The sequence below is a fragment of the Neoarius graeffei genome, chromosome 11, assembly GCF_027579695.1.
Source record: "Neoarius graeffei isolate fNeoGra1 chromosome 11, fNeoGra1.pri, whole genome shotgun sequence".
NCBI classification, from domain to species: domain Eukaryota; kingdom Metazoa; phylum Chordata; class Actinopteri; order Siluriformes; family Ariidae; genus Neoarius; species Neoarius graeffei.
The window spans coordinates 57883234-57905666 of record NC_083579.1 but is presented as its reverse complement, the minus strand read 5'-3'; the positions used below and the strand labels follow the sequence as shown (position 1 = coordinate 57905666).

General features: G+C 39.8%; 1 protein-coding gene across 2 annotated transcripts; it reads left to right on the top strand.

Moving 5' to 3' along the window:
* Positions 1-3734: 3734 nt before the first annotated feature.
* On the top strand, positions 3735-20725 carry c11h14orf180 (chromosome 11 C14orf180 homolog). 2 transcript variants are annotated; one of them, XM_060933088.1, is made up of 8 exons: positions 3735-3847; positions 5780-5900; positions 13789-13819; positions 13911-14019; positions 16921-17075; positions 17162-17279; positions 17793-17819; positions 19597-20725. In XM_060933088.1, the coding sequence occupies exons 1-8, from the start codon at positions 3796-3798 to the stop codon at positions 19800-19802; spliced, it is 819 nt and encodes a 272-aa protein (XP_060789071.1). In that variant the 5' UTR covers positions 3735-3795; the 3' UTR covers positions 19803-20725. The 2 variants fall into 2 exon arrangements, with proteins under 2 accessions (XP_060789071.1, XP_060789072.1); XM_060933089.1 differs by lacking the exon at positions 17793-17819.
* The last annotated feature ends 1708 nt before the right edge of the window (positions 20726-22433 follow it).

The following is a 22433-nucleotide window of genomic DNA, read 5'->3' as shown; positions in this document are numbered from 1 at the left end:
AGTATGGTTTTCCGGCCTTGACCCTTACGCACAGAGATTCTTCCAGATTCTCTGAATCTTTTGATGATATTATGCACTGTAGATGATGATGTGTTCAAACTCTTTGCAATTTTACACTGTCGAACTCCTTTCTGATATTGCTCCACTATTTGTCGGCGCAGAATTAGGGGGATTGGTGATCCTCTTCCCATCTTTACTTCTGAGAGCCGCTGCCACTCCAAGATGGTCTTTTTATACCCAGTCATGTTAATGACCTATTGCCAATTGACCTAATGCGTTGCAATTTGGTCCTCCAGCTGTTCCTTTTTTGTACCTTTAACTTTTCCAGCCTCTTATTGCCCCTGTCCCAACTTTTTTGAGATGTGTTGCTGTCATGAAATTTCAAATGAGCCAATATTTGGCATGAAATTTCAAAATGTCTCACTTTTGACATTTGATATGTTGTCTATGTTCTATTATGAATACAATATCAGTTTTTGAGATTTGTAAATTATTGCATTCCGTTTTTATTTACAATTTGTACTTTGTCCCAACTTTTTTGGAATCGGGGTTGTAGGAGGGAATAAAACGTCCTGTGTTCTAGATTGTAAACATCCTGCTTGTAGCTGTCACTACTTCATCTTTATGCTTTGATTAGAGTGTTGCTGTCTTGGTTTTTTTTCTTCCAAGAGGATTTGCAAATGTTTATCATTTGTTTTAATTTATTACAAATCTACAGAAAAACTCCTGTCATGTCTGTACATAGCTTTAGGTGCAAAATGACCTAAAAGATTACAACATTCAAAGGAGAAGATTTCACTTTTAGTGTTATTAACCTGGAAAAAAAAAAGAGCCATCCTTTGCTCTCCCCTCATTCCATGGATCATTTCATTATGTCCAGTTCAATCCTTATTGGTTTGAAATTGGTATCTGTGTTATTTCTTGGAAATGTTTAAGGAAGACCCTATCTCAATTAATCTAATTAAAATCTGATTTGACCCAGATATTCTCTGATAATCAGTGTTTGGTAGATCATGTGGAAGAGTACAGTTAGTTAGGTTTTTAATATACTGGACAAAATTAACCTTGACCATACTTTGCCTTGACTGTGTTAGGAAGTTTTATTTTTATTTTTATGTGTGTAGGTTTTATTCAATTTGACTTAAAGCTAGACGGCCTTTCGATTTCATAAAATCGGTGAAATTTAGTTCCCTCTGAAATTTGGTCATTGTGATAGGTTTATTTCTGCAATATCTAAAAATATCAGGCCATTCTGTGGCTGGGAAGTTATTTAATTTGAGGGGATTCCATAGCAAATAATGTACATAATCACTCACTTTGCGCAGTCAAGCAGACAGAGGAAGTCCGTGTGCACATGTACAGGTTTACCTTCTTCTTCTTCTTTTCCTTCTTCTTTTGGGTTTTACAGCAGCTGGCATCCAGTGTTGCATTACCGCCATCTACAAGTTTACCTTGAACATGTACTGACAGTTACATCATTCTGTCGTTAAACAAACAGCCGATCACAATGAGGTACTTGCTAAATAAATATCGTTGATATTTATTAATTTGGTCCTGCATTTCCTTTCCTTTGCAAAATAACGTCTTTTCTTATTGCGTTCCGTTACTGTAGTCAGTCTTTCATGTTTCATTCGTATCCTCCATTTTCCTCTCCTGTTTCATATTTGTATCCCACAATGCCTTGCTCAAACAGGGAAAGCCCACCACGTGATGCATGACGTAGTATCTAGAATTGGGTCATGGTGAAGCAAGAAAAATTAGCAGAGAATTTAGGGCCAATTAATTAACTGTTCCATTTAAAAAAAAACATAATAAAAGTGGAAGTCTGTGATTCAAATTCAGTAGCTTTTGGTCCACTAAACAAAAATAATTGGGTGTCAGGGAAGATCCTTTTTATGGCCTAAACTTGAAAAATCTGAAAGGCAGTCTACCTTTAATATTCATATGATGTTCATATCCTTTTGCCTTAGGCCAAATATTTAGATCAGAAATAAGTTAATTCAGAGCACAATGTTTAGAGCAGGGCAGCACGGTGGTGTAGTGGTTAGCACTGTCGCCTCACAGCAAGAAGGTCCGGGTTCGAGCCCTGTGGCCGGCGAGGGCCTTTCTGTGTGGAGTTTGTATGTTCTCCCCGTGTTCACGTGGGTTTCCACCGGGTGCTCCGGTTTCCCCCACAGTCCAAAGACATGCAGGTTAGGTTAACTGGTGACTCTAAATTGACCGTAGGTGTGAATGTGAGTGTGAATGGTTGTCTGTGTCTATGTGTCAGCCCTGTGATGACCTGGCGACTTGTCCAGGGTGTACCCCGCCTTTCGCCCGTAGTCAGCTGGGATAGGCTCCAGCTTGCCTGCGACCCTGTAGAACAGGATAAAGCGGCTAGAGTTAATGAGATGAGATGTTTAGAGCACTTTTAATCAGCATTCACATGGGATAACCATTGATTCACTTTAATATCAGGAACTTGAGGGAATAGAATGTCATAATTCCGAAAAAAAAAAGATAATTTCACATTAGCACTTTGGCAGGAACGACACAAATGATCTCTAATGATGATTCACATATTAGATTAACCACAGGATAATAAAATTCCTAATTTTAGTACAGATGGTACTTGCCAACATGCTATGGCATCAGTGCTGGGTGTTGTTTAGCTCTGAGTGTTTATCTGTGAGTCAGATGTCTGAATTATCAGTGGCGTTACCCTGGCATCAGATGCTCTAATTATCCTTCTGCCAAATTTTTCCAGTCTGATACACTGTTAAGCTACCCGGAATAATTCTTTCTTGGCACTGTAAGTCAACCTCGATGAATAGCACAGATATGAAATTTTAGGGTGTACCCCGCCTTTCGCCCATAGTCAGCTGGGATAGGCTCCAGCTTGCCTGTGACCTTGTAGAACAGGATAAAGCGGCTAGAGATAATGAGATGAATGAGAGATGAGACAGTGTCCGATATTAATCTCATCTCATTATCTCTAACCGCTTTATCCTGTTCTACAGGGTCGCAGGCAAGCTGGAGCCTATCCCAGCTGACTATGGGCGAAAGGCAGGGTACACCCTGGACAAGTTGCCAGGTCATCACAGGGCTGACACATAGACACAGACAACCATTCACACTCACATTCACACCTACGGTCAATTTAGAGTCACCAGTTAACCTAACCTGCATGTCTTTGGACTGTGGGGGAAACCGGAGCACCCGGAGGAAACCCACGCAGACACGGGGACCGATATTAATCTTTTATTTACAATCTTTGTGTGTGTGTGTGTTATCAGAGTTATGTTTGTAACGTCATACCAAAATAGAAGCATTTCTATGAATAGAAACCTATTGTGAAGTGGCTATTCATATCTATTTTGAGTATATTTTCCTTGTCAAGCACAAACACTATCATCTTACAAAGAGATTTAGGGGTTTTTTTTCCCCTACTGCTGCCATTGTCTTTGTAAATACACATCTATTAATAGTTCCTGCACATGCTTTATGTCTTTCTATGGAGAGAGAGTGACTGGTCCAGACAACACTGCCCAATCACAACTCTCAATGAGGTGCCAAAAAGCTTAAGTGCATCTTTATTATGGAACTGCATCTCCATTGCTTCATCTGGGAAAGAATCATATTGCATTGAAACAATATAGGTCACGTAGTTGTTGTGGGGAAAAAATATTCTTTAAATTGATTATAAGGGCCAGGATGTGTGTCATAACAACACAGGAATCTTCATGAGAAGCAAGTCTGCTCCTTCACTCGTATAAAACAGATGAGAAAGCGCTGCAATTCATTCAAGCAGAAAAGATGTTCTACGAGGTGGCATTGATTGAACTCACCGCTCTGCAAGGAAGCACAGGCAAGTCTGTTTTATGGTTTATCTAGCCTCTGCTTACTTCTGTACAAATTCCATTCTAGTTCACACTGGTCCTATAGGGTCAAGTATTATGATGGTTTTAGCTTACTTAAAAAGTAGTAATAATACCTTAGGGAAGATCAATGTATGACTTAAAGAGCCAGTTAAAAAAGAACCATAAAGATGTCTGCTGAGGTTATTGTGGCAATTCTGTAAGTTACAACATTAAGAATTAATTCATGTTATTGCTACACAGTTATGCTCACTAGGCTAGAAACAAGCAAAGGTATTAACTCCCCCTTGAGTGCAACAGTACATTTAGCCCATGTTTATCTTTATTTACGGAGCAAGAGGAGCCATTTGTTTCCTCGCATGGTGTTATCCTGGTTGTCTGATGCTGCTGAAGCAGCCCACAGCTGCCATGTGGGCTCAGAATGGAAGTGCTTCACTTCAGACAGATAAATGGCTATTCTATCCGTGATTTCATTAAAGAGCCGGTAAAGTCTGGGAAATGCTGGAGCCTGACTCAGTGCTTGCAAATTGCACTGCTATGACTGCCTCCCTGTAGACAGGACTGCTGTTTTACGCAATGAGACTCCAGTAAGTACTGTTAGGTTTAAGACCTGCAGCCTACTGAGTCTCATATACACAGAAACCTGCTGATTCTAGCTCTCTAGTTTGACAACTCACTCCAGTTAACAAATTTTATTTTATGTTTATTTGGTGGCACGGTGGTGTAGTGGTTAGCACTGTCGCCTCACAGCAAGAAGGTCCTGAGTTCGAGCCGACGAGGGCCTTTCTGTGTGGAGTTTGCATGTTCTCCCCGTGTCCGCGTGGGTTTCCTCCGGGTGTTCCGGTTTCCCCCCACAGTCCAAAGGCATGCAGGTTAGGCCAATTGGTGGCTCTAAATTGACCGTAGGTATGAATATGCTTGGAGAGGAGATGGGCACCACCAAGCAATCCAAGCCCAGAGAAAAGACATGATAGATGAGTGACTATGTCAGCATCTCTCATGTCTCCCTATGACCGCAATGCGGTTACGGGAATGAACAGAACAGTTTATTTTATATAGTTAACTGTATTACTTTCTGTTTTTCAAGGCTTACTGGACTATGTGCATAGAAATAGAGAGAGAGATGGGCAGCATGGTGGTGTAGTGGTTAGCACTGTCGCCTCACAGCAACAAGGTTCTGGGTTTGAGCCCAGTGGCCAGCGAGGCCCTTTCTGTGTGGAGTTTGCATGTTCTCCCCGTGTCTGCGTGGGTTTCCTCCGGGTGATCTGGTTTCCCCCACAGTCCAAAGACATGCAGGTTAGGTTAATTGTTTGCTCTAAATTGACCGTAGGTGTGAATGATTGTTTGTCTCTATGTGTCAGCCCTGCGATGACCTGGTGACTTGTCCAGGGTGTACTCTGCCTCTCATCCATAGTCAGCTGGAATAGGCTCCAGCTTGCCTGTGACCCTGTAGAACAAAGCAGCTACAGATAATGGATGTATACACACACACACTGTGGAACTGTCTCCATTTTTAATTATTGTAGAAAACTACCATATTCTGTTGTGTATATACTGTATTATGCAAGGATTATAGGTAAAGCTCAGCTGTAGCTTATTTTATTTTAAGATATTTAGTATTTAATTTTTTCATCGACCTACCATATTCTTAATTTTATGTCATTTTTATATCAGTACTTCTCTTACTTTCCCTCATGATAGTGTTTAAAGTAGTGTTTGCTAAGTGTGTGACTGTGTGTGCTTAAGAACATTTGAATATCTGGGTGTGGCAAAATCAGGTGTCCTGTCCTTCCTTTCTCTCTCTTTCTATAGTCCAGTTCCCTCTTGTGTTTGTGTAGTGTGTCTTTGGATCGCTGCAGAGTTCCAGCTCTTGTAGCATAATGTCCTGGGTTTTTCTAACTCAGTGACTGTTTGTTTAATAGGCTCTCAAGAGGACAGTACACTGGGTTCTCCAGGATGGCTCTCCCAAGAGGAGTTATCAGAACAGGCCTCGCAGGCGCAGGATCTTGAGAGGCTGGCCCAACTTTGCATCATGAGTAAAAGGTACAATTTTTCTAACAATGCTGTAGTATTTTCCATCCTTCAGGAGGATGGGTATAAAAGATTACTTTTTCATGTATCCTACTGTAAAAGGTTCACTATGCTATACCTTTTTACTCCATTATAGATTATCTCATTATATTATTAGGAAATATTGCTTTGTTTGTATTTTGGTAGAAATCTGAGCTATTGATGAGCTTTCAAACTAAATTTAAAAAGTCACGTTTGATTGTACATTTATTAACAGAGAATGCTCCCCTGGTAGTCATGGTTTACTGGGGTCTGGTTCAGAAGGATATGAGGAGATTAATTTGTAAAATAGGAAGTCAGAAGTCATTTGGTTGAATTCAGTCTTGTGTGAATTAGAGTCAGGTTTGTATTATTGTGTGCTACACCATACAATGTGCTCATTATGCACACTGCTGTTGTTAATACACAGGACTCATTAAATATTCATTCCTGAATATACGCAAATGTTTTATTGCTTCAGTATTCCTCAAGCATTTGTGTAGACGCTACCAGACAAAAGTTTCTGATGAACTCGAATTAGCATTTTTGTGTAAATTTGTAAATACTTTTAAATTTAAAATCCACCCAAGGAATAGGTATTCAAAGTGAATTAAGAAATGTTTATAAAATGTTTAATGAAAGGAGAAATGTTATAAATTCCTTTATTTTACTGGCGCAGTCTAGAGCTAATCTAATTGGAAAAGGCCAAAACATTGATCACTTTAATTATGCACCAGTATTCAATAAGCTTTGACTGGCAATGTGTATAATTAAAGTAAAAACACTAAAGTGTTTACCAAAGGCTACGGGCATTTATATTGCTCTATTATTTCTATAGGACTGCATTACTGTAAGTGCAGCTAGACAGTTTCTATCATTAATGGTTTGACTGACAGAGTTGTGACAAGTATTAGTAGCAGTACTTGAAATTACTCCAGCCCGCATGTTTAGATATGACTGTCAATCTTGCACATTTTTCAGTTGGTGTAAACTTTGATTTGTACTGCTTTTATCACTGATGCTTAATTTAATAGTTATTTGCTTGTATTGAATTGCGTTTCACTTGTAAGTACGTTTGGATAGAGACGCATGTGCCAAATAAAATATATATATAAAGACATGTAAAATGGTTGATTAGATTGAACTACAAATACACCAACTGATAAAAATGCATGAAAGTGACGAGTGTTATGTGACTTCCCTGGCTTCAGGTGTTACTAGGGCACCCTCACATAGGTGTCCTATTTCCTCAAAGGGATTAACATGACCAGGAAAACCTTTTAGTCACCAAATACTTTACACACAGACACAGAAATCCTTGTTTAAGCCCACCTTTATTGCCAGTACACTTTAATACACTTTAATCTGAGTGTATTCTATTTTGCAGAGGATGCCAGTTAATGCTGAAATAATTAAACTGACATTAAATTTGAACAAAATTGATTTATTTATTTTTTTTAGATAGAGATTGAGATTTTATCAATGGCCTTGTAAGATTGTGTTTCTGAAGTCACCGGGATAGATGTTGGTATTTGCATTATAATCTTTTAATCTCAGCCTAGGTAACAGAAGACCCGCACGATAGGACAGTGATTCAGGTCGTACAGTACATGCCCACTGAAAAAGCAGGTACATTTATATTACAGACATAAGCATTTCAGCTCGGTGGACTTTGCTTATGAAATATTCAGGATGGGTTTCTTTAAAGTTAGAAGAACCATGTGGTGTGTTCATTAAAAATTTACAAAAACATAAGTTCTTAACATTTTTGCTACTGCAGCTGTATGTTGATTCCAGGAACTCTGTCAGACAAAGACAGTTTTAGTGACCCATCCTCCACCTGCAGTTCTATGTCAATTTGCGTCTTAATTTTAATAGCGGAGTTAAAAATAGATTAGGAAGCCTAGCATTGTCAGCATTTGGCTCAGGTGCAGCTCACTGCAAACATCTGTAGGTCTTCTAAAGCCATCCTTGAATGTACACACACGCTTTTAATAGCTCACCCCCACAGGGTGAAGAGGCTTCTTGAATCATTCAGTGCAATGATGGCAAGCAGTGCTGCCCTTGCTGAAAGCAGTCTCTTCTGAGAGCTGTGCCGTGTAACTGCCGATCACATGTCCTACATGATCAGTCCAAAACCAAGCAAACCGATACTAATCAATTACTAAGTGAAACTAGATGAAGGTTAAGAAACAACAGCCTTGCACAGAAAGAGCATGCTCCATAATCATAAGCAGATACCAAGGGGACCTGCAAACTAAGTGGGCTCTAACCCTGCAATTTTAAAGTCGGGTATATAGAATCCATGGACAGCAATAAGACAGCAATGTGTGCATATCATGTGTACATGAAGGTCACAAATCTTATTGTATTATGGATTATGCATGTTGTTAACAAGGTACTAATACTAAGAGAGAAAGTTCCATTTAAGCTGGGCATACACTGTGCGATTTTTGGCCCGATTTTGACAAGATTTTCACTCGTGCGACTATTTTGGAGATCGGGCCGAGTTTTGGCTCAATCGTGCATCTCGGATCGTGTAGTATACATGGGGTAACGACAAGCGATTAACACCTCACGACCTCCTCCCGATCGATCGGATGAAAATCAAACCTGTTTGAAATCCTGAGCATCGCATCCGAGCATCGCATCCAAGCATCGGATCGTATAGTGTGAGAACAGGAATCGTAAGCTGCGTGCTGTTTACCCCTGCGATTCACTCGTACAGTGTGAGCAGCAGCTGAATACCGCGATTGAAAAAATCGCACAGTGTATGCCCAGCTTAAGGAAACACAAACCTAACATGACAGAAATTAGAATATCAAATGACTTGGGCAGTGTTAGTCAAATATGTCACCTTGCATTCACAAGGAGAGAACATCTCCATGTTTGCTGGCAAAGTCACACATTCTTCTGCTTCTAGGCGTCACGGTGGTGTAGTGGTTAGCACTGTCGCCTCACAGCAAGAAGGTTCTGGGTTCGAGCTGAGTGGCTGACGGGCCTTTCTGTGTGGAGTTTGTATATTCTCCCTGTGTCTATGTGGGTTTCCTCCGGGTGCTCTGGTTTCCCCCACAGTTCAAATATATGCGGTTTGGTTAATATGGGGCAGCCATGGCCTGAGATTGGGCTGAAGTGCCCTTGGGCAAGACACCTAACCCACAACTGCTCCCTGGCCTCTGTAGCATAGCTGCCCACTGCTCTAGGTGTGTGTGTGTGTGTGTGTGTGTGTGTGTGTGCTAATTGCTCACTTGTGTGTGCATGTGTGCGTTCACTGCTTCAGATGGGTTAAATGCGGAGGTTAAATTTTACTGTGTGCTTGAGTGTACATGTGACAAATAAAGGCTTCTTGGCTTCTTGACATTTATATAGTCATTTAGCAGACAATCTTATCCAAAGCGACTTACAATACATGTAAACACTTGAAGGCGTAAGAATATAAGTATGTAGCTAATCTACAAGGCCTCTTAGAGACCTCAGCTGGACTCACAGTGCACGTGTTTGGATTTGCACCCCATACATTGAAATAGAACCACATACCTGACACTGCATAGTCTTGTTGTTGTTCTTTGAAAGAATGTGTTTGTACATAAGGGTGCCAGATCAGACAGCCAAGTTTCCACCATGGATTAGATGTAATCTTTATAAATGGGCTACTACTATGTGACTTTTGTCTCACACTATTTTTGTCTGTGGGCCTACAGTCCACAGTGACTCTCTTCTGGTGCTTTCGGTGCTTATTTACTAACAATATATAGTATAAGGTTGTGGTATGTTGTCATTATAAAATGCTTTAAATCTCTCTCATATAATAAGAACATCATTCTTGATTTTCTCAGAGATGACCTTCTGTTGAGTGTTTCTCAAATACAAAGAGATGCCAAAACTTACATGATGCCTGTATCAGCACTATTTGACGGACTTTGACGCTTTGTCACTGATTCAATGCACTTCCGTGTTGTTAAATCTTGATGCTGTTCTGTATATATGATATAATTATCTGCTGTTGTCAATTCGATACAATTGATATTTATATAACACATTTAACAATGGGGCGGCACAATGGCGTAGTGGTTAGCACTGTCGCCTCACAAGAAGAAGGTTCTGGGTTCAAGCCAAGCAGCTTACGGGGGCCTTTCTGTGTGGAGTTTGCATGTTCTCCCTGTGTCTGCATGGGTTTCCTCCGGGTGCTCCGGTTTCCCCCACAGTCCAAAGACATGCAGGTTAGGTTAATTGGTGACTCTAAATTGACCGTAGGTGTGAATGTGGGTGTGAATGGTTGTTTGTCTCTATGTGTCAGCCCTGTGATGATCTGGCGACTTGTCCAGGGTGTACCCCGCCTCTCGCCCATAGTCAGCTGGGATAGGCTCCAGTTTGCCTGCAACCCTGAACAGGATAAGCATTTATGGATAATGGATGGATGGATTTAACAATGGACATTGTCACAAAGCAGCCACCCCCAGATCCAATGTAACCCACTTTTAAATGCATAAAGTACAGAGCACTTAAGTCCATGTACAAAGTCCATGCACCTTTAGACAACTAATATTATCATGCGAGCGAAAACAGAGCTGGGAAAAAGCCTTGATGGCTTTACTTTCACTCATTATAACATATTTTAATATTCATAAATTACAGAAAATGATGGCAAAAGACCTGTCAGCTACTATTGCGTGTCCATAAATAAATGCTTCTTCATATATTTTAACGAGAGGCATTTTCTTTACACATCAGAGTCATAAAGTTGACAAATGAGAACAAATACTTATTGTATTATTTTTTTTGCAAAGATCTATACAGATCTATCTATATTCACTTTACAGTAGAACAGTTCAAAACAGTAAGACAACTCATAAGACCTTACCAGCCCTTTTTAACATACTAGTTAAACAAATCAGTGGATAAAATGCAAAATTTCTTAGATAAAATACTTTCAATAAAGCAAGCAGAAGTCTAACCTGATTCACTATACTAGTGCACTAGCTAAAACAGATTAGAGGATAAACAGAAACATCTGTGAAAATTACACACATCAAGAACAAACAGAGAAGTGATTGCCTGCCTTTATGTGAGTTTGATCAACTCAAACAAAAGTCAAATTAGCCACTAGCTGACTATCATGAGTTCTCTTTCTAACACAGCTTAACAACTGTGAATAAATGCCTTACCAGTTCAACAAAGAACAGCTAAAATTCCATCATACCTGAGCCCATTTTTCTTTTACTCTCATTTTTTTTTTTACACTCTCATGCTCAAACTTTATCTCCACCCTAATTGGCTGATGAATTTAGTCTGTTATCATGTATTTGTACTCGCCCAATGCACACACATTTCCTGCCAAATCTGACCTGACATCCATGACACAGCACAGGCTGTGAATTACTATTACAGAAGCGTTAGGGTGACTCACAGCAGCTCAGGAACATCATATTATAGAGTTTTTCCCTCCTGCCTATGTATGTTTTTCATTCATTTATTCATTCATTTTCTATGCTGTTCATTGCTGGTCATGGGTGGGCTTGAGACAATCCCAGTTGACATTGGGCAAGAGGCAGGGTTTCCCCTGGACAGGTCACCAATCTAACACAGAGAGACACACATGTCAACCTATACGGAATGTCCGTATTTTATACGGATTTGATTCAATAAACATAGTATACGGGCGTACAAATAAAGTTGTACGGATTCTTTAAAAAAACTTCAATATTTATTTAGAGCTATAATCAATTCCCACGATGATAAAAGAGCGCATAACATTTACAAACGTACTGTACACCACAGAAAGCACAAACAGCCAGTAAAGAGTCTTATGAAATCACGCGCTATCTTGTGGTAGCGAGACTTTGTTCCACTTCTGATCATGCGCACACCGCATTGCGAGAATCCCGCCAACCGGGAAGTAACATTTTGTTTGAAACGCGTATTTCCACCTGAGTGACTTTCATTAGCGACTGAAAAGATTCTGAATGGGCACTCCGGCAAGATCAACACAGACACTTGCCTAGTGAGGTATTGGTGCAGACTGCTAAAAAAGCTGTCATGGAGTACAATTCACAATTCAGAGTGACACTTTGTGTTTTTGTCAAACATTGGAGCTTTATATTCATTCTGAAGGTTTATTGTTATTAATATTGAATAAAAAGTAACTTGGATATATCATTGTTAATTATCATTCAAATTTTAGGTAAATTATTTTAATTTGCATCTTATAAGGATTTTATAAGGGAAATACGGATTTTGGAGGTTGGTTATACAGGTTTGATTGACCAAAGGTTGACATGTATGCACACAGCCATTCACATTCACACCTATGGGCAATTTCGAATAGGCGGTTCACCTAATCCACATGTTTTTGGACTGTGGGAGGAAATCAGAGCACCCAGAGGAAACCCGTATAGGCACGAGGAGAAAATGCAAACTCCACATAGAAAGGCCCCAGTCGACCTGCAGGTTCAAACCCAGAACCTGCTTCCCATGCTGCGACAGTGATAACCACCATGCCGCCTCATGTTTTTCATTTTAACAAAAATCTTATGCACTGTAGCTTCAAATAAAGTAGAAATATTTTAAAAAATATATATATTAGTATTGACTACTTTCACATACCCATAATGCTTTGCACCTTGGGGGGTAACCAGGCGCTATATTTGTTTACTAAGTCAGATAACCTCAGTCATTTCTTCGAATTCACATGGGGAAAAACGACTCTTACCGATTTAAAGTTGTATAGAATACCTACAGAGGCTAAGCGTCGAAAAGCATCGGTTAGACAGAATTCGTAGTCAAAATTTTACACCGACAGACAACACGCGCCTGTGTTCTGCACACTTCAGTGGTGGAGTAAAGTCTGATGATCGAAGTCACGAAGCCTACAACCCCTCTGTCTTTGTGTTTTGTCATAAAGAACTGAAAAGGATAACTTTATTGAAGGATCAACTCCCAAAACAAAGCACAAATGATGCAGTGTAAGTAAGCTTACAGTACATGTCCTTCCCCTTTTAGTGTTTATGTAGGTAGGTCGAATGTAGTATATGACCCTGTAGTCCTAACCGCTTCCTCTAACAGCCCAAAGATTGTCGTAATCTGATAGCATATGAGTGCGAGGAAAATCAGAGTGAAGGAAATCAAAATCAACTTAAAAAAGAAATGTGACAATTCTGCTGTGTTTACAGTACTTACTTCACTGAGTGAATTCCGTGCTTGTGTTCCCATGCACAAAGCATTTTGTATTTTCTTACGTCTTTCTCATCATAACCAGCATCCAGCAAAAACGATTTCACTGTGGATTCTTCTATGATCAGTGTTGAACTTTCGAAGCTCTTCTGCCAATCTTTTAACTTCTGCAGGTCAGTAATTGTTGGAATGCCCGTGTTGACAGACAAAGAAGGCTGCTGACTGTCACCTGAAGTAGAAATGTTCACAGCGTTCGATACGATATTTACAAGCGCTTTTTTACCGAGTGATTTCTCAAAGTCCATAGAAAAGGCTTTACAGATTTCTTTAAGCTTTGGTTTAGTTAGTTTTCACACTTCTTTGAAGGTTTTAGGGAGATTTAAATTTGAAAGATTCCTGTCAGTGTGCGGTGCCGTGTTGTTTTAGTTTGACTATATTTTGGTTACCCTCCAAGGCGCAAAGCATTATGGGTAATGTGAAAGTAGTCAATACATCAACCTGCCACTGCATGTGTCCATTTTGACTCCCCAATATTGTTTTAAGACGGTGAGGAAAGTTTTTCTCACACAATCACATTGTGAGCCTCAGACAATGATAACTTAAGAGTCTTCAGCGTGGAAATACACTGCACGATGTCGTGTATCCTGACGATGTTCTGTGGATAATGATGAGTTTCCTTATTTCTTTGAACAAAAAATTATTTTCTTTTCAGGCCCCATCTTGCTTTAGAGTACAGCGGCAAGGTATGTATGTCATGGCACCAGCAAGAAGTATTGATAAATAAACCATGAGTTGTTATTATAGGTTTACATATATTGTCTCTGCTTGTTTTAGGCCACAAAAATACACCAACGAGCATTTGGTAATGATCACCCCATCACAGCCAGGAGCCTGGAGCTACTGGGCACTGTCTATGCTGAGATTGGCAAGACTGAATACTCAGGTACTATAAGCTGCTCAAAGAAGTGAATGAACAAGCACACTTACGTAATGTGTGTGTACATATAAGGTATTACGTGTTCTATGGTGGACTTCATTCAGAAGAAAATGAAAAAAAGCTTGTGAATGTGGAAAAAAAGCTTGTTCATCCTAAATGTAGTTAGAGCTAATTATTAACAGGGTTCATCCATCCATTGCTATAATTATACGTTTTATGTAGTCATTAAACAGAAAATTGTTCACATTAATCTAAATACTATGAGAGCAGGTCTTCCTCTCTTTTTTCTTTATTACCTCAATATACAGTGGGGCAAAAAAGTATTTAGTCAGTCACCAATTGTGCAAGTTCTCCCACTTAAAAAGATGAGAGAGGCCTGTAATTTTCATCATAGGCACACTTCAACTATGAGAGACAAAATGAGAAGAAGAAAAAAATCCAGAAAATCACATTGTCCGATTTTTAAAGAATTTATTTGCAAATTATGGTGGAAAATAAGTATTTGGTCAATAACAAAAGTTCATCTCAATACTTTGTTATATACCCTTTGTTGGCAATGACAGAGGTCAAACGTTTTCTGTAAGTCTTCACAAGCTTTTCACACACTGTTGCTGGTATTTTGGCCCATTCCTCCATGCAGATCTCCTCTAGAGCAGTGATGTTTTGGGGCTGTCGCTGGGCAACACGGACTTTCAACTCCCTCCAAAGATTTTCTATGGGGTTGAGATCTGGAGACTGGCTAGGCTACTCCAGGACCTTGAAATGGCTACTCCAGCCACTCCTTCGTTGCCCGGGCGGTGTGTTTGGGATCATTGTCATGCTGAAAGACCCAGCCACATTTCATCTTCAATGCCCTTGCTGATGGAAGGAGGTTTTCACTCAAAATCTCACGATACATGGCCCCATTCATTCTTTCTTTTACACGGATCAGTCGTCCTGGTCCCTTTGCAGAAAAACAGCCCCAAAGCATGATGTTTCCACCCTCATGCTTCACAGTAGGTATGGTGTTCTTTGGATGCAACTCAGCATTCTTTCTCCTCCAAACACGACGAGTTTTTATCAAAAAGTTCTATTTTGGTTTCATCTGACCATATGACATTCTCCCAATCCTCTTCTGGATCATCCAAATGCTCTCTAGCAAACTTCAGACGGGCCTGGACATGTACTGGCTTAAGCAGGGGGACACGTCTGGCACTGCAGGATTTGAGTCCCTGGTGGCGTAGTGTGTTACTGATGGTAGCCTTTGGTACTTTGGTCCCAGCTCTCTGCAGGTCATTCACTAGGTCCCCCCATGTGGTTCTGGGATTTTTGCTCACCGTTTTTTGTGATCATTTTGACCCCACGGGGTGAGATCTTGCGTGGAGCCCCAGATCGAGGGAGATTATCAGTGGTCTTGTATGTCTTCCATTTTCTAATAATTGCTCCCACAGTTGATTTCTTCACACCAAGCTGCTTACCTATTGCAGATTCAGTCTTCCCAGCCTGGTGCAGGTCTACAATTTTGTTTCTGGTGTCCTTTGACAGCTCTTTGGTCTTGGCCATAGTGGAGTTTGGAGTGTGACTGTTTGAGGTTGTGGACAGGGGTCTTTTATACTGATAACGAGTTCAAACAGGTCCCATTAATACAGGTAACGAGTGGAGGACAGAGGAGCATCTTAAAGAAGAAGTTACAGATCTGTGAGAGCCAGAAATCTTGCTTGTTTGTAGGTGACCAAATACTTATTTTACCGAGGAATTTACCAATTAATTCATTAAAAATCCTACAATGTGATTTCCTGGATTCTTTCCCCCCATTCTGTCTCTCATAGTTGAAGTGTACCTATGATGAAAATTACAGGCCTCTCTCATCTTTTTAAGTGGGAGAACTTGCACAATTGGTGGCTGACTAAATACTTTTTTGTCCCACTGTAGGTCATACTGCATCTCGAGCTTTCTGGATATTTTGGGGGAGTGTTGTGATGCCTCTTTTATCTCTGTTATTCTGGGAGATATGCCAGATTCTGTTGGACTTGGTTATAAAAATATATACCTGATGTGCACCTTAGCTACTGAGTCGAGCTGTTTTAAGCAAATGCTTTCAGTACATCATGTCATCTGTATGACTCAGCAGCTTAGTACAGGTGCAGAATATAGCCTGCTGAAAAATGAGTTGCTGTTTACAAAGAAACATAATCACAAACTTTTCAAAAGCAGAATTCAAAAATAGACATCCAGTGTTGAACTCACTGGGATTTAAATGAAGCTGTAGAACAGTGAAACATTCATGACTGTCTATACTGTGTTTTACATTCGGCACTTCAGGTTGTAAATAAGCTTTAGTTTTCCAAAAGTATCCTAAAGTTAGGGTGGCACGGTGGTGTAGTGGTTAGCACCGTTGCCTCACAACAAGAAGGTCCTGGGTTCGAGGCCAGCGAGGGCCTTTCTGTGTGGAGTTTGCATGTTCTGTCCGTGTGGGTTTCCTCTGGGTGCTCCGGTTTCCCCCAAAGACATGTAGGTTAGGTTAATTGGTGGCTCTAAAGTGAATGTGAATGGTTGTTTGTCTCTGTGTCAGCCCTGTGATGATCTGGCGACTTGTCCTCTTGCCCATAGTTAGCTGGGATAGACTCCAACTTTCCTGCGACCCTGTAGGACAGGATAAGTGGCTACAGATAATGGATGGATCCTAAAGTTATGATCATGTTAACTGTTGATGAGACTGTGTAATGTGATGCTCAGTCTACAACTGTATTATGATCTAAGTGCTGGAAAATAATGCATGTAAAATGACTTTGCAACCTGTGTAGTGTGAAATGACTTTAAGAAATCTGACAGGGAAAGCTTTTGCTTGTAAAATGTTATTGTATGCATTGTGATTGTGATATCCACCATGGACTAAAAGTGCTTCAACGCAACCTGCTCATTTCACAGACTCTTTGGGTCAGTGTGTGTCAGTTCTGTCAAAAACATCCTCTGCCCCTGAGTCATACAACAACACACTCAACAGTTTTACTCTCGGTGATAAAGATTCTGGGCTCTGGCACAGAAAAGACCCACATCCTCCATCAGACACTCTAAAACCAAAGGTACTGATATTTATTAGTTGGACTGTTATCAAGGGATAATATGCTTATGCACCACCAAAGAATAATTTTCATACCCCTGGCTATAGGTGATCAACTGTAAGATTCCCACCTCCATCCTAAAGAGGACCAATGAGCCATTCTCAACTCAGCGGCGGAAAACAGAGAGGCATGTTCATTTCAGTGAACCAGAGATTACGGTTCACGGTAAGAGACTAAACTAGAGACCTGCAGGTCACGCTGAAGTGAGAGCTGCATCCTTAAGAGCTCGTACTTGAAGAAAATGAGTAAAGTAAATTAAAGAGTTGTGACAGATCTTTGCCTGTGGGACTAAAGTTGATGAATCAACCAGGTTCAACAGCACACTTACATGCCCATGTGATTTACACACATAATTATACATGCAAATGAGGTACTGTGTAGTCTGTGCTATTATCTTGATAACAGGAAGACAGTATATTGTCATGTCTAATGTGCTAACTGTTTTTTCTTTAGCGCTGCACAGTGCTTTCACGTTTGCCTTCGTACGGTTGTTATTTAATCATTTTTTTATATTTTACCAAGGCATTCAATTTAAATGGCAACATGACTACACTGTGATTGATGATGATTGTTCTGCCCGCTGTTATTGTCTTTGGGCATGTTTTTCTAAACCTAGAGAATCTAGTAATTACAAGTAATGGAAGTCTAAAGTTCTCTTTCATTATTTTGGATTCACAGACATTCCATACTATGACTGCTTAGCAGGTGAGTGTATTGTGTATTGAACAGTGATATGATTAAAGTAATGCGCATGATGCATGAACTCATCTTGTGTGAACTTGACACATTCTATTGTCATAAGTAGATGTAAATCCCAAAACAGCATTCAGGAAAGTAATAGTCAGCATTTTAATGGAATTGAGAAATTCAGTGCATGGCATGTATCTAAAGCATTTGTGTAATTTAATTCATAGACCTAAACATGCCTTTTCTTTTGTTAGAGTATTGCTTTACTCACTGAAATTTACACTCACTGAGCACTTTATTAGGTGCACTATAATACTGGGTAGGACCTCCCTTTGCTCTCAAAACAGACTCAGTTCTTCGTAGCGTGGATTCCACAAGATGTTGGAAACATTCTTTTGAGATTCTGGTTCATGTTGACATGACTGCATCACACAATTCCTGTGGTGTACTTTCATGTTGCAGAATGTCCTGTTCTACCACGTCCCAGTGGTGTTCTGTTAGATTCAGATCCCATGACAGTGACTGTGAAAGGATGCACATGGTCAGCAACAATTCTCAAATAGACTGTGGCATTCAAGCAATGATTGTTTGGTAGTAACGGGCCCAAAGTCTCATCTCATCTCATTATCTCATCTCATCTCATTATCTCTAGCTGCTTTATCCTGTTCTACAGGGTCGCAGGCAAGCTGGAGCCTATCCCAGCTGACTACGGGCGAAAGGCGGGGTACACCCTGGACAAGTCGCCAGGTCATCACAGGGCTGACACATAGACACAGACAACCATTCACACCTACGGTCAATTTAAAGTCACCAGTTAACTTAACCTGCATGTCTTTGGACTGTGGGGGAAACCGGAGCACCTGAAGGAAACCCATGCAGACACAGGGAGAACATGCAAACTCCGCACAGAAAGGCCCTCGCCGGCCATGGGGCTCGAACCCGGACCTTCTTGCTGTGAGGCGACAGCGCTAACCACTACACCACCATGCTGCCCTAACGGGCCCAAAGTGTGACAGGAAAACATTCCCCATACCATTACACCAGCCTGAACTGTTGACATAAGGCAGGTTAGGTCCATGCTTTAGTGCCAAATTCTTACCCTGCTATCTGTGTCTAAAGTCCTTCCTACACCATACAATCGGGCGGCGCCAATCTCCATTTCTGTAGCCCTCAGCCTCTCACCTATACAGCTAGGGGCTAATCCTCTGGTAACCGCAAGAGTTTGACTCCCCACTCACATCTGTATTGCAGCGTGCCTTGCCAGACAGTAGTAGGTACCATTTTGATGATGGTCTTTGGTATGACCTGACCGTGAGTAGAACTCACGATCTCCCGATTGAGAGGCGGACACGCTAACCACTAAGCCAACTCACAGTATGCCATCTGTGTGCCTCAGCAGAAATCAAGGTTCATCAGACCAGGCTACGCTTTTCTCAAACCAATACTCAAACCAGTCCACCTGGCACTAACAATCATGCCATGACCAAAATCACCGAGATCACATTTTTTCCCCATTCTGATGGTTGATGTGAAAAAAGATGAATAAAAACACTGAATGGTCTTTTTCTTCTGAAAATCTGTCATGATGTGGCTAAAAAGTTTGCATTCTCATTGGCATGTTTTATTTATTATTAGGCATGTTTCATTATCACTCCAACTCACATTAAATATCGTAGTTTTCATCATTTCAGAGAAAGGTTATGCAAACTTTTACACCCAACTACACCTTGTTTTCCAGTTAAATAGCTAAGAGTTTTACTGACTGCTTCTTACCTCTGTGACCTGTCATCTGCAGGATATGACTCATCTCAGAGCCGTCCCCACCTGGCACTTCTTACATGCTTATTCTTGCTGCTCTCAGCATTGGGTTTAGCTCTGTACTGCACACACCGCCGGCGGCCCCATCGCGCCTGTGAGGAACTACAAGCAGCACTCGCTGTCTATCTGCTGCGGTTCAAACAAATCCTGTGGGGCTGCTGGATTTGGCTGACCATGCAGTGACCAGTGGTATCAATATTCTCCATCAATGCACCCATGACTACAGAAAACTAGACAATGGCATAGAAAAGACTACAAAGCTGAGAATCAATTTCTTGGGACAACATTGGAATAATGGGCAGTTAAAATAAGACCCTTTATTTGATGCTCCCCACCCTGGGACAGAAAATGCCTTCAAAATTCACTCATGAAATATAGTTAACTTTTGCATGCCATCCACAGATGGCATTCTTACGCCCTTTATGACTTTAATGCCATATCCACATTTTTAGTGAGAGGCAGATACATTTCAAATCTATAGAGCAGTCCTTGTCGCAGTTTTGGTTAGACCATATTTCTGTTTCTAATCATGTCTGTTGCCACCTGTTCAAAGAATATTCATATGAATCATCAAACGAAATTGTAATGTATTTAAATTAGATGGTAGATTGTATATTGATTTAAAGAACAAAGTTGAATGTCAAACCCAGTCACACACCTGCAAATATGTTTCTCCATAAATGTTGACATTTTTTCTTTTGTTCATATAGAATGCAAAACACTATTTCAATATTAACCCAATATTTTTTGAATGTAAATGTGTAAATAGAAAATATTAATGACTTTCACCTAAGTAATCCATCTTATTGTACACATTGTATTTGAATGTACATAGTATTATGAATAACACTCAATACTCAATATAACTCAGTTTCACAAGATAAACTATGGTGTAAAGTTAAGCACAATGTTTCCATCTTTTACATTTACTAAGAAAGTGAAACAAGACTGTTTCACAGCGTAGCCAGCCATATCGTCTGCTAAGCCAGATATACTTCATAATTTAAAGGGCAAGGAAATTTTTTCTTTACAAAAATCCAGATCCGTCGATTTGAATTATTTCTCTGTTCCCGTCAATTGAGTTTAATTTTGCGAGAACCAACTCATATGTGTATATAATACTTCTATTTATTTGACTATTTTTGTATTTTTTTTCTATCTACTATTTTCTATAGGTAATACAATTTTTATGTTTTTGTTCACTTTTAATTAATCTCAGCATCAGTGATTTTAATTATATCATGTCTTGCATTATGTTAGACAGGATTTTCAAACCTTTAAAGCCATTGGTATATTTCCACTTAAACCTGATAGGTATAAATAGGCATTCAGTATCAACTCTGATAAAATGTTCAAGCAATAAAATGTTCTTTCTGTGATTTATTATATGCCAAAATTGCTGCATTTTGAAAGAAATGGATCAGTTAAAAGGTTTTATGTTTTTTATGAAAGAGGCAAATTATATGGTGGGTAATGCAACATTGGGAATAATGAATCAGTTCTTTCAGTACTTGCATTGTGGTACCAGTCTTCAGGTTATTTGACTTTGATGAAATATCCATGTAGCATAACTATTTTGCAAAAATCATAGTAAAAATATTAAAATGCCATCATAATAAGGGATTATACCAAATTCATCCGCAATATTCCCAATGTGATTTATGTATGTATGTATCAGATATAATCCCTTTTAATGAGTGCATATTTAATTTAAGAATGAAAAAAGATGATTTACATAAACAAGCTATAGCCATTTGGGCCTCACCATCATTCATTAATGATCAGGGGTGGGTTTCCCAAAAGCCTCTTAATGCTAAGAGTATCTTAACCAGGAGAGAGAGCGTTCATTGTGCTGCTTGCTCTACCATTTAACGATGATCTTGGTGCTGCAATGCTTTTGGGAAACTGAGGCCAGTCCTTTAGTATTTTTGGTCATAAGAGTCCCTACTACAGATTAGTGCTCGGCATTAGATGTGTTTCCACTCTTATTCGTGTAGCGAATTGTATTGTATCATGCTCCTTGGTGGGTGGCGTTCTGGGGCTGTATACACCATACTTTCTAAACAGCTTGAGCAGGGATGGTGAGGTCAGATTGTATAAACTTCAACAAATCCCTTACTTACTGTGATTTGCAGAAAATAAAACCACTGTGAGATATTTGGGAGGAGTTGCGATCTAGGTCACATGAAATGTCTGAAAATCTTTTTGAAGAATAATTACACTGAGTGTATCTTTATACATTGTACATTATGCATAAAACATTAAATAATATACAGTGCATGATTGTCCATCATATAGCACAGCTTAATATTGTACATGCATATGTTGTTTGAAGAAAATCTTAACCAACTGGTTTGTACTTGAATAATTTGAAATTTTCAAGGCAATATAACGTAACGTTCACTTAAAAGGGAATTGAATATAGATGATTTGATACTTTACTTGCTATAAGGCAATAAAATCTCATAAGACAGAGCACATGATCTCTTTATGTTCTGGGTTTGGTTTGGTGTGTTTCCTCTCCGCTTTTCATTAGAGACGCTGTATGAAACTACTTTTAACAGAAGTGCCTTTTTAACTCTTTACCCCTTAAAGCAGTTGCTACAGACACCCTTGTATATGTACCGTATATACTGTTCACCCTTAGAACATATTTAAAAGAAAAAAAGTCTAAAGACAAGGTTTTGGACAAGGCGTTGTCATTGTGGGATATACACGGGGTCGTCATATGTCGTCATTAAGGGGTAAAGAGTTAAGGTTCTCTCCTTTCTCTCAGCTTAAATCATATTGTAACAGCTCTTCAGTAAAAGCCAT